This window comes from Cervus canadensis, chromosome 1 (genome assembly GCF_019320065.1).
Source record: "Cervus canadensis isolate Bull #8, Minnesota chromosome 1, ASM1932006v1, whole genome shotgun sequence".
In the NCBI taxonomy this organism is placed as follows: Eukaryota; Metazoa; Chordata; class Mammalia; order Artiodactyla; family Cervidae; genus Cervus; species Cervus canadensis.
The window spans coordinates 14,911,520-14,924,804 of NC_057386.1; the positions used below are offsets into that span (position 1 = coordinate 14,911,520).

Here is a 13,285-nt window from a genome sequence, read left to right on the forward strand (position 1 = left end):
TAGCAATCCACTGAACTGGGGGATGACAAATGTGGTTTTCTTTCCAAAGTCCTAGGGAGGAACAGGCCAGACATTTTAGGAGATGGACCAACTCTGCAACAAACTAATTTCAGGGACCACACTGACATAGCAGGCAGCTTCATACACACAGTGCTAAAGGAACGCCTGCTGGAAATGGAAAGAAAAACGCCTCCAACTTCTTTAATTACCTTAAAAATGTGTGCTTTGAGGATGTGATGTCCCAGTTCAATTGTCTGCTGTCGGTTTAGTTTTCCCTCTTGGCGGGAAAACCAGAAGGCAAGTAATGTGTGACCACTCCTGCAAGAGAGAGACTCATTTTAGGAAATTTAATGCTCCAACTCTCCTGTGGGTGGAGGACTGTTCACATCGAGCCATACCTCCAGTGAAACTCTGTCTTGTTCACCCAACTTCTTAGGGAAGGGCACCTGCTCCTGGGCAAGTCATGGTTCTGAAAAGTTCCGAGCTTTTCCTGGTCCTTTACCCAAATCACACGTGTGAATATCACAAAATGTCACTTCTAGTTGGCTTACACCCTTCCCACACACAGATGGCATTAAAAGATCCATTTTTATTTTCTGTCTCTGTCAACTCCTCTTATTTCACCCATGCTTTAAATGTCAGTGTTGCTTCCTCAGGATCTTCTTTTTGGTCCCAGTCTGTCCTCTGGATTAGCTCATCCATCCTCAAGAGCCTCTGCCACCACCTAAACCCTGTGTTCTAGCCTGGAGAATCCCAGGGATGTGGTCACACGGAGTCGGACACGACTGAAGTGACTTAGCAGTAGCAAACCCTGTTACCTTTTCCTCTATCTAGACGTCTCAGCTTTAGTTCAATATACATCCAACTGCCTACTGGATTTCTCTACCTAGAGGTCCAATGGCACCTTAAACTCATTGGGTCCCAAACTGCATTAAAAACCTCCGCAAGGGAAGTCTTCTCTGATCAGCCTCTACCAAGCCTCTATTCCTTCTCTTTAGCATTTTTTTTTCTCCAGCTGAGAAGGGAGTTCTCTCTCTGGTGCTACATCATAGGCTGTATATACCTTTAGTACAGGATCTACCACACTATTACAAGCCCTCTCCTCTACTAGACTGTAAGCTTCCTGATAGCAATCATTCCCAGCCCCCATCTGCTTGCCAACAAATCTCCAGTCTGTTCATGAAACAGAAAACCCTTCTCTCTGCCTCTGCACATTGTCTTATCTGCCCACGATGCTCAGAAATGCCACAGGCCTCTTGTAATCACACACTCAGCTGGTCTGAAGACCAATCCAACAGAGAGGCTAAGTTAAGAGAATTGCCAAAACATGGAGCCTGGGCCTGAACTGTATAGCATCGGAATCTGTCCTAATTTTGGACTCCTTGTTATATGAAGTGATAAATTTCCTTACTGCTTAATCCATTTGAGTTGATGTTTTTTATTTCTTCCAGCTTGAAGTATCCTAATGATATACTCTTTTAAGTGTAAGTGAATGTATTAATATATGTGTATACATGTGAAGTATATGTATGAATACAGGGTTGTATATCTCTTTTTATTTACATTTATGACAGAAATCTCGAGTTGCTTATGCTCTCCACAGTGCCATTGTGTGTGGCACATAAAAATTCTCAATAAACTCTTCACAAAGCAAGATTAGACATTAAATAAAGGACACTGGGTCACTTCCGGGTTCTGCCCTCTTACCACACTGCTACAGTCTGTAGGAACTGTAACACTGCAGAGTGACAACTGTCTCTCTACTCCCCATCAGGTGAGCAGTCAGCAGAGTTCTGTGTGCCACTGACAACCCAGCTTTTACTCCTTTCACTCGGGAGTGTCACAAAGGAGGGAAATCAAACTGTGATCTCAGTTTCAAGCCCAACGAATCCATCAAACAGAAGGAAAAACAGCAAGTGAATTTTTTGTTGGTGACATCTACTTGAGAGAAGGCCCAAATGTCTACTGGAAGATCTTCTCTCACAATTAACATTGGCTATGCTGCCAGGTTTAACATTTGAAGATGTCTAAAACTGAAGCCTGAAAAAACAAACAAGTCCTTCCTTTCTTCCTTCATAAATAAAGTTTCAGTAAAGAACCTGGAGAACAGAAAATGAGACAGCCCCCATCTTACTTAGGTGGGCTTTCCTGGTGGCACAGATGGTAAAGAATCTGCTTGCAATGCAGGAGACCTGGGTTCAGTCTGTGGGTGGGGAAGATCCCCTGGAGAAGGGAACGGCTACCCACTTAGGTGGGAATCATCCTATAAAGCTTCAAAAAGAAATTCTACCATGTTCTAACCTTTGGCTTCATAGAATTTCTGGGTTCTAGTGGATACCAGGTCATCTTATTTGATTCGATAAGGCTGACCATAAAGAAAAGAGAGTTACTTCATTGAGAGAATGTCTCAGACAAGTGTATCCTGCATGGAATCATCAGTGTCATCTGAAGGTGTAAGTGTGAAAGTCGCTCAGTTGTGTCCGACTCTTTGAGACCCCATGGACTATGCAGTCCATGGAATTTTCCAGGCCAGAGTACTGGAGTGGGTAGTCGTTTCCTTCTCTTCCCCACCCACGGACTGAACCCAGGTCTCCCACATTGCAGGCAGAATCTTTACCAGCTGAGCCACCAGGGAAGCCCAAGAACACTGGAGTGGTTAGCCTATCCCTTCTCCAGAGGATCTTCCCAACCCAGGAATCACACCGGGGTCTCCTGCATTGCAGGTGGATTCTTTACCAGCTGAGCCACCAGGGAAGCCCGTCATCTGAAGGTATGAGCCTGGAATTGTTTTGCACTCACAAAACCCAGAAATTGCTACTGAACATTTACATAGCCCTTGAAAGCCCAGTGTAGTTCATAGGCTATTTTAACAGAAGTTAATGAGAACCATTTATAAAAGTGCCCTAACTTCTCAAAATCCTATCTGGTTATTAACAATGAAAGGATTGCAGCGTCCCTGGTATAAGAATTATTACTTTAAATGACTCATCTCTGACTGTCCATAGAGACAAGAACTCCTGAACACAGGCCTCTGATCCATCATTTATGCTTCAGGCCATTAAGGAGAACCCATGCCTATGAGGATCAAGGAAAAAGCTCAGGGCAAGGCCATGAGCTGTCAGGTAGACACAGACCTGACTGCCCCAGTGCTTTCACTTTACCACCGTGACCAAGACACCCTGGGAAGATGCCTCTGCACCTTTCCAGCATGCATTGCAGCCACCCACAGGACAGCGCTTCCTTTTGTTATTGTTGATCAAGCACGGAGGAGAAACAGCAAGCCACACAGGTCAAGGAAAAGATGGTGACAACTGTAGTTTCCTTCTTTTTGGATACAAGCTGTTGTATTATTCATGAAAGAATGATTCCGATCAGCTCATTGGACTCAAAGCTTATGGTATTGAGGACATGAAAAGTAAAATAGCAATTTCCATTACATGCAGGCATTCCCATTCATACCTTACTGTTCTGACAAACTACGATGTCACTGGCTAACCCAGTCTGAATGGGTCTATATGTGGGCTTGTCTACATTTATTTCTATTTTTCTTATTATCTGCTCACTTCTGAGCCCTATTTCTTTTGACTTCTAGCCTCAGTATTCTCTAAGATCACCAGCAGCCTCTTAATTGGTTTTCTTTTTGCCTTTGATCTTTTGTTTTTCCTCTTTTTTTCTTCTCCATCCAGCATTAGGTCTTATGGACTGTTTCCCTTGAAACTCTCTCTTCTCTTGACATCTAAGACACTACCCTGGTGCTTTTCTTCCACTTTCCTCTGGTTACATAACTTCTTTGCTCTATTCCCCATTTACTCGTCTTTCAGAGGCAGCCCTCACCTCGACTCCCGGCTTTGGCTCTCTGAGATTTACTCTGCTTCTCTAGCTGCCAGCAGATTCCGCTACCTCCAAATGACCTGTCAAACGATGGCTGTTTGAAGTTGAAGATTTCCCTTAAAACCAAATCCCCTAAGGCTTATTAAAAAAAAAAAAACACCTCCAGTTGCTCAGGCATAACACCAAGCAGTCGTTTTCTCCTCCCTGGACATCACCTCTCATGGATAACTGCAAGAGCTTCACTCTTGCCATGGCCTCCTCCCCAGCTCGTACCAATACCTATCCAGCAGAAACCTGATCAAATCCCCTCAAAATCCTTCAATGGCTTTATATTTCCTCCTCTACATAATCTAAACTCTAAATCCTAAATCTAAACATGGTATTCAAAGCCTCCCCATAATCTGTCCCTTATCTGTTTCTTCACCTCCTAACCTTGTACTTCTAATTCCAGATGGAGTAAATTAGAGTTTCAAACATGCTTTCCCTCTGCCTGTAACTCATCAGGTAAACCACTTCCCAGTCTTCAAGCCTCAGTTCACAGCATCTCCTCTGTGCAGTCTTCTTTGGTCCCCCAGACGGGGTCAGCAGTTCTTTCCTTGAGGCTCTGACATATCTAGCACACCGCTCCACCATCACACCTGCTACAGCCATGCACTGTTTGTGTCTGCACATCAGTCTTCCTGCTAGACTCTACTGAGGACAGAAGCTATGCTTTTTCACATATGTTCTCTGAGCTAACAAGAGTCCATACTTGCAGAGTGAATGAATAACAGTCCCTTTTGTACAAATGTACATTTGTACACTACCTGTGGTTTCCAAAATTACTACAGCACTTATTTAGATTCCCCCGTACACCTTTACTATGGGCACAGGTGTGAATATTACTAATGTGGTAGAATGGCTGAGACTCAGCAAGACTGAAGAACAGACTCCAGCTCACGTGGCTAGGACATAAAGAGATGAGAACCCAGGGTCTTCTGAAACCTTGCTCCACTGCAACATTGATAAGATTAAAACGTAAAGAAGAGTACGTTCATTTTTATAGTACACAATCTGAATTCTTACAATCAAAATCGGCAACTGTTGATTTTGACATTTTTCGATTAGCATTTTGGGAGACAGCAGTTAAGAAATAGAGAAAGCCAGAGTATATGTGACATTTTACGTATGACTGAACACAACTGTGTTTCCCCCTATAATTACAGATGATGGTGATAAAAATTGACTTTCATGTGAGCTCATATGTGGTTATAAAGACCAGTGGGCGGTGGCCATGGTGAGGGTAGAAGTATTAGGATTTCCACATAGTTTATGTAATGAGGTCACTTTGTGATTCAGTCACCTTGCAGACTCCTTATCTGCATTCACAACATTGCTTCCTTATCCCTGAAATGAAGTCAAATTCCAGTTTTGTCTCTTTCAAGCTTTCAGCTTTGGACAAGTTTTCTAACCTCTCTGTAAGACAGGGAGAGTAACACTTCTCTCTCAGGCCTGGGGTGGGAATTAAGTGAGAGATACTAGGTAAAGGTATTTTATATTTCTTTTATATCCTCCATAGTCACTGGCACAGTGCTAAACTAAAGGAATGAACAGCAATCACAGAAGACTTCAAACACGTAAGAGGATGACTGTGTGCTCAGAGTTTTAAAGTGTGCGGCACGGTGAAACGTGATACCCTATCCTTAACTCCAATCTTTGCCCTTCCACACCTAACTTCACTCTACCTTTACAGCCAGAAGGGAAGCCCATGGATCAGGGGAAAATGATTGGGGATGAGTGCCATTCACAGTTAGCTGTGCAGGAAAACCTGGTACTGTCAATTCAGGCAGAGACTGGGGACAAGAACAGAGCTAACCAGATCCTAAGAAGTAAGGTAAAAGTTAAGCTAACAGGAGGAATATGAATTTCTCATGTCCATCAGAGATTTTCAGGAGGATATAAGCCTTACATTCAAGATAGATTTGCTTTGACATATTTTAGGAGAGAATCAATCACATGTCAGAGTTGAAGATTCCTCCCCCAGCATTCTCCCCTCACCTCTCTCCCAACAAAAGGCAGGGAAGGTCGTACCCAGCATAACACAGGGTAGATCCAATCTCAATTCCAGCTGCAGGCTTCAGCAGCCCCTTGACACGAAATTATCAGAGACAAGTGATGTTCACCCTTGGACAACTACAGATGATAAGACAATGAGGAGCTGCTCTTACCTGAGGCCCGAGCACCTCAAAGGATTCAGAGCTGTGGAGTCTCTCAGATAAAGCTTTCTAAGGCAAGAGTCACCATCCCTACCCTCCGCCCATCTATTGGTTTGGAAGTTGCCTAACAGCTATTATACAACTTTTTTGTTTTATACAACTATAAAATATACAATGGTACTATGTCTGTTTTTCTAATAGATTTTCACCTAGCAACCCAGAGAGTAAGTGATCTTAAAGTCTCTACCTGTAGTACTAACAAATATACTCAAATATCTCCAGCATGGAAGGGTCCTCCATTGTTCTAGTCAGAGTCACTTATGTGTGGTCACATAGATGTCATCAGCTCCTGGGAGGGCAAGTTCAATATACAACACTTCAGCATTTCAGAGAAACAACACTTAAGTGTTTTGATATTCTTCTGTGTGGTGCTAGGATGTGATAAAGTGGAACAGGGACAGCCAGCTGGCGAGCAACTATGTACAATCTAAAGCCTGTCCTAGCTATCTTACAGTGTGGGCTGAAATAACATGTGCCGCTGTGGAATGTCTTTGTATTATAGAGGTACATGTGGGAATTATTTAGGGAGAACTAGTGAGATTAGAATTACAGGGCAGAGATGAATACCTGTCTACCAAAGGTCTGTGCTCCTGTCCACAGTCAAGGGTGGTTGGTTGGAAGCAGTTACTTTGCCAGGGACCTTGTGTTCACATTCAGGTGGGGTTATGTGACCGAGTTCTGGCTAATGGAACATAGGCAGAAATTATATTCATCACATCAGACCTAGTGCAGAAAAATCTTCATCTTTGATTTCACAACCTTATTACTTTCTTTTGTTTCTGTAACTGTAATATTACTCTTGTAAATTATTACTTGGCTCACCATTTTCTCCTAGTGTTTAAATATACCTGAAATGAACCTACTTATGAAACAGAAGATCCCCCAGAGGAGGGCATGGCAACCCACCCCAGTATTCTTGCCTGGAGAAGCCCATGGAGAGAGGAGCCTGGTGGGTCCTTAGAGTAACGAAGAGTCGGGCACGACTAAAGTGACTTAGCCCGCATGCATGAAACAGACGCACAGACATAGAGAACAGACATGTGGCTGCCGATGGGGAAGAGGCTGGTGAATAGATGGAGTGGAAGGCTGGGGTTCGAAGATGCAAGCTAATGTACACGGAATGGATAAACAACAAGGTCCTGCTGTATAGCATAGGGAACTATATTTAATATCCTATGATAAACCATAATGGAAAAGACTATAAAAACAAATGCAGACATATGTATAACTGAATCACTTGGCTGTACAATCTAAAGCCTGGTATAGCAGGTATTGCTATACTTGGTATAGCAGAAATTAACACAACACTATAAAGCAATTATACTTCAGTTAAAAAAAAAACCTATTCTGTTTCCATACATTCAAACTTTCTGCTTTATGCTCTTTAACCTGGATGACCTTGTTAAGTTACTATGGCTTCTACTGTCAGTTACTTGCTGGTAACTACTCAATCCATAACCTCATGCCTTCAACTTTCTCTTTTCCTATTCTCCATGGTCATATTTCTAAACACATTTGTGCATCCTCCCCTGGAGGCAATTCATTATAAACATGTCCAAAACAGGACTCACCTCTCTCCAGAAGCCTGTTCTTCCCCCTGCCTTCACTCATGCTAGAAGTCTTCCCCCATTCGGAATGCTCTATGTCGATCAGCAGCTTCACTATTTTCCACATCCAAGATAAGTTCTGAAGTCATTTTTGATTCCTCCACCCTTACCTCCCATACACAAAAAAAGACCAGGTGCTTTTGAGTATCTCTAAAATGTCCACATAGCTCTCTGTTCTCACACTGCAGTCTTAGTATTTCTCAACTAGACTACTGTTCTAGACCCGTAACTAGTTTCCCTGCCTGCAGTCTCTCCTGCAACCCATCTTTCATACACTACTTGTCAGAGCTATTTTGCACTTGATTAGACTTATCTAATCACTGTCTCTTCTTTTCTCAAAAATTATAGAGACTCCCTGTTATCTACAGAATAAACCAAGAAGTCTTAAACTTTTGAGACTTTTTTCCTAGTGACACTTCCTATCATTCTCTGACTGCATGTCTTATTTTCTAGTTATGGCTTCTCACAATTCCTCAAGGGCACTTAATATCTTGAACTTGCTTTTCCTCCTGCCATTCCGCTCTCTAGCCTCCCTAGAGTGTTCTCCTGCTCCTCTGCAGCTAAACGGGATCAACTCATCCTTCAAGGCTGAACTTGACCGTTACTTGCTCTGAAAAAGTATTTTCTCTCTTTAAAAATAAGTATTCGGCTGCACTGGGTCTTAGTTGCAGCATGTGGGATCTTCACTGCATTGTGCAGGACCTTTGGTTGCAGAGCATGAACTCTCCAGTTGTGGTTCGGGCTCCAGGGTGCGTGGGCTCAAAAGTTGCATTGCAGCATGTGGGATCTTAGTTTCCTGAACAGTGACTGGGGACTTGACTTCATGTTCCCTGCATTGCAAGGTGGGTCTTAACCACTGGGCCACCAGGGTAGTCCCTGAAAAGTTACTTTCTCTTTGTCTCGGTTCCTATGGTACTTTGTATTGTGGTACTGTTATTGGTTGCTATGTAGCTGACCGTCCTTGATAATGGCTTTAGTGTCAAGGGTTATGTTAAATACCTAAGTTTCTCTAGTGTATAGCACAGTCCTTGGTGTACAGTAAAGTTCAATAGATGTTTCATGAAAATAAATACCAAGTAGATGGGTTTGAGGAAGAGCAATACAAAGACCTCCAGATCCACTGTCTAATTCACTACTTAATTCAGCCTTGAATTTGCAGGCATCTCTGTTGCCACTGATCAACTGTGAAGCAAATGTGACTATGACTCAAATATTGAGAACAGACTGACAATCCTGATCTTCTTCATCTTAAAAATTCTGCCTGCACTTAAACTCTGGGGGTTGATGCCTTACAGTCAGTCGGCCTGTTGCAAGTGGCACCCACATCTTTAAAAAAATGCTTGCCTCCATCTTCAGCCTATCAGTTAGTAACTGCCTTGGCATGCTCTTTTTGTGGCTTTCTCATGGAACTGGAATACAAAATCCATTTCTAGTCAGCTTGTCTTGCTGTTTCATATTCAAGGTGGGAATGAAAGAGCTGATGGGAAGTAGAAGACTAGCAGTATGCCCAAGATGTACCTTTGTAGAAATGGAAGGAACGACATCATTTCTTTTTAAACACAGAACTCAGGTAGAACTCTGCTGCTTTCTCTCAGTTGGCTCCACGGTTTCCTAATGTCCTTCTGTTCTATTAATGCAGAACTGGCCCTAGGAGAATGGAAACTTCTCTGCCTCTCCTCTGCCAATGAAGTCTTCAGGCAGTTGGCAGGGCTTTTAAGGCAGAAGAGTTATGACTTCATCAAACTGTCACAGTTTGAAACACCAACAACAGGCATAGGAAGATCAATCAGTTCTTCTTTCTCCACGTTCCTCAGTTCTTTGTTTGTACCTCTAGTACAGCACTCTGTCTTGAATTATAGCTGGTTATAAATGTGTCTGTTAAAACCACTAACTGTAAGTCCCGGTAGACAGATCTATCTTACTCATATGTGTATCCCCTGCAGTGCTTAACATAGAGCCTTGAATATATTACTTAATATATGTTCAGTGGATGTGTGCTGACATGCATGTCTTTGTTTTCTCCTGATGCATGGTAACAGAATGAACAAGATGTATTCTATTGAACTGTGTGAAAAGTTTTTCAAATTTTTAAAATAAATAAAATTAGTAGCATGTATATGGGGAAACAGTTGAAAGAGTGGCAGACTTCATTTTTTTGGGCTTCAAAATCACTGCAGGTGGTGACTGCAGCCATGAAATTAAAAGACGCTTACTCCTTGGAAGGAAAGTTATGACCAACCTAGACAGCATATTAAAAAGCAGAGACATCACTTTGCCAACAAAGGTCCATTTAGTCAAGGCTATGGTTGTCCCAGTAGTCGTGTATGGATGTGAGAGTTGGACTATAAAGAAAGCTGAGTGTCGAAGAATTGATGCTTTTGAACTGTGGTGTTAGAGAAGACTCTTGCGAGTCCCTTGGACTGCAAGGAGATCCAACCAGTCCCTCCTAAAGGAAATAAGTCCTGGGTGTTCATTGGAAGGACTGATGTTGAAGTTGAAACTCCAGTACTTTGGCCACCTGATGCGAAGAGCTGATTCATTTGCAAAGATCCTGATGCTGGGAAAGATTGAAGGTGGGAGGAGAAGGGGACGACAGAGGATGAGATGGTTGGATGGCATCACCGACTCAATGGACATGAATTTGGGTAAACTCTGGAAGTTGGTGATGGACAGGGAGGCCTGGCGTGCTGCAGTCCATGGGGTTGCAAAGAGTCGGACACGACTGAGCAATGGAACTGATCACTTCTTTGTTCACTCATTAATTCACTGTTAAACAAAATATTTACTGAGTGCTGACTGTGTCCCAGGAACTCTATCAATCATTAGGAACACCAAGGTGAGCGTGATAGGAAGGTTCTTGTCCTCATGGAGCTCGCTCACATTCTAGAAGGGAAAGTGGACAATAAACAAGTATTCACAGATAATACATTGATAAAAGATTAGAAAGTTAGAAGATTGTTATGACTAGTAAGGCCAGGAAAGACTTTCTTAGATATGTGACATGAGGAAGTCTCAGGAGGTAGCTGTTAGGCTGAGACTGGAAGGAGTGAGAGATTATGCTGTGTGATGACAGAGGGACAGCACGCTCCAGACGGAGGGATCTATTAAGTGCAGAGCCAGGGGTAGAAGAGAGCTTAGCAAATTCTAGGAACTAGCAGATGACCATTTATGACCAGAATACTGTGACTAACAGGGAGAATGAATGAACTTCATTAGAGAGGTAGGCAGAAGCTATCTTCGTATAATACAGGGTTTTGAAGACTCTGGCTTTGATTTTATTCTAATCACAAAAAGAAGCCACTGAAGGATTTTTCAGCAGGAGGTTACATGGTCTGATTTATATTCTTAAGAATCACTTCAGGTGCTGGTGGAGAATGGATTGAAAGGGAGACCAATTAAGATGCTAAACCAGTCCATGTGAGAGCCTAGGGTGCAGTCAGTAGAGGTGGAAATAAGTGGACACTTAGAAGCAAAATTTGGGTGGTAGAAGCAACTGGATATGCTGATGGCCGCAGTGAATACATGTCTTACAGCTGTGGGTTCTTATGGTTGGGCGAACAGAAGGCTATTGGTGTTGATTTTATGAAATGTGGAGCTCCAGCTGCTTTTGAAAGTCTGGAGACAGCCAAGAAGTTGCTCCAAACACCAAAAAACAAAATGTGCTGTCATATCCCACTAAGCTGGCAGGAACTCCTGAATGCTGTGCCATGGATCTTGGTTTGACAATCTAGGAGAGCCTGTGGGATTCCCATCTTTTCATTCAGCCAGTGTTGCTTCAGAGACTCATTTAGCAGGACAAATGAGCCTCTATTTCCTATGCTACTTTCAGTACCAGAAATCTCCCTTAAAATTTCTCTGTCAACTACTTAGGTGAATTTGCTTTAACCAGTAATTGCTAGACTGGGCATATCCACTTTAAAAAAGCAATATATATATATAAATATATATATATAATTTAAATATACGAAGCAATATTATTTTTGTAACAAAATCAAGTATTTTGTTACAAACCTATCAAGAAACCAAGAGTACAAGTCCATTCTGTGTTTTCATTAGCTGGCCCTTCTGCATGCCTGTCAAGGTCCTAAAATGATGTCTTCTCTCCATTTTATAAGCAGGACTACTTCTCTATATATTTATTAACTTAGCAAACTTCACATGAGTTTATATGACAGTAAAAATAAATAGCTCTCAGTTTTAAATAGGTTTGGACAAGAATTCTGATTACCAACTTTTTCCAAACTTAATTTCGGACTTGTAAAAGGAAAAAAAATACATTATTGTTACCCATCTTTGAAGATACGAGAATTTTAGCAATGGGAACAATTTACCTATTTGACTAATAGATGTGGGTTCTATCATCTATGCTATGAGAAACAAATCTGTAAAGTTTAACGGCATGCGTGCCATGCCCATTATGCATGGGCAAACTGGACACATTCCAAGATACACATTAGGTTTAATGCAGTATCCCCTTGCATTATATTATGAAACCATGACCTGGGTCACTAGAATAATATATTAATATTCTATAATAATAATAATATTCCATTATTATTTTGAGTTTTGTGTCTCAAATTTATTCTTGAATCTCAAATTTGATTCTTGATAAAATTTATTCTTGATTCTAACAGGGAGTTAGAAACTGGTTTAAATAAAGAGGAAAAATATTTATCAGCAAATGAGAAAAATTTCTGCAATTATTAGAGATCAATGAAAATCACAGCAAAATCATGATATCAGAAGGTCATTCTACTAAAGGTCATGCACTAGGAAAAGGTGTTTGGTGTATCTCTTTTCTCTCAGCTTTAACTCTTCCAAACCCTAAGGGCTGACTTAGCTCCACAACCCTGTTTTTTCTTCCCATGATCTATCACTTTGCTGAATTCATCCCTGCTTTTAGAAAGCAGAATCCATCCACCTATTCAAGGGGTTATTGTGGATGCCTGCGATCGCTCTGAGAAGTAGTCACCTCAAGTTTGTGTTTCTGTGACGATGAAGGTTAAGGGTCACCCTGCTGGGAGGCTCCTGTGTGGATTAAAAAACCAAATAAATAAAACCACCACAATCCTCAACTCACCATTCTGTGATCACTTCAGACTTAAGCATTCTACCAGAAGCCAGGATGTACAAGTCCCTAGCACAAATTAGTTTCCCTTTACAGGGAGAATGCCCTCTTTTTCCCCTGCCCTTTGACAAGCTGCTTCTTCTCTGACACTCTGCTTTGTGATGTGGATTTTAGAGCACCCAGTCTCCAACGTGGAATCTGCTGACCAACATAATAAAAATGATTTTTAAAAATATTAAAGAACATTTATTGTAAGATTTCAGCTCTGGCCACAAAGAATCGAGTAAGTTCTCAACTATTCCTACAGGTACAGGTAGGACTTGAGTAGACTTTTCCCCCTTCTTCCAGCCTAAATTTGATTCTCTTGAGTTTGAGGAAATCAGGTCAGCCCAAAATAGGCTTCCAAATCAAACCTCATCAGGCTGCGCAGCTCAATACTTGTGAAAGTTTACAACGTTTTAGTTGAACAGTTAAAAATAAGACAGCAGAGTCTTCTAATTTCTATGTTGGAATACTACATATAC

At 41.8% G+C, this 13,285-nt stretch overlaps 1 protein-coding gene across 5 annotated transcripts in view; it reads right to left on the bottom strand.

Annotated features, from left to right (window-relative positions):
• Positions 1-13,285, bottom strand: part of TANC2 (tetratricopeptide repeat, ankyrin repeat and coiled-coil containing 2) — a 371,222-nt gene that overhangs the window by 40,814 nt on the left and 317,123 nt on the right. For all 5 annotated transcript variants that reach the window (XM_043465338.1, XM_043465364.1, XM_043465355.1 and 2 more), the window contains one exon: positions 210-318. In XM_043465338.1, coding sequence (XP_043321273.1) covers positions 210-318 — 109 coding nt within the window. The remainder of the gene's footprint in view (positions 1-209; positions 319-13,285) is intronic.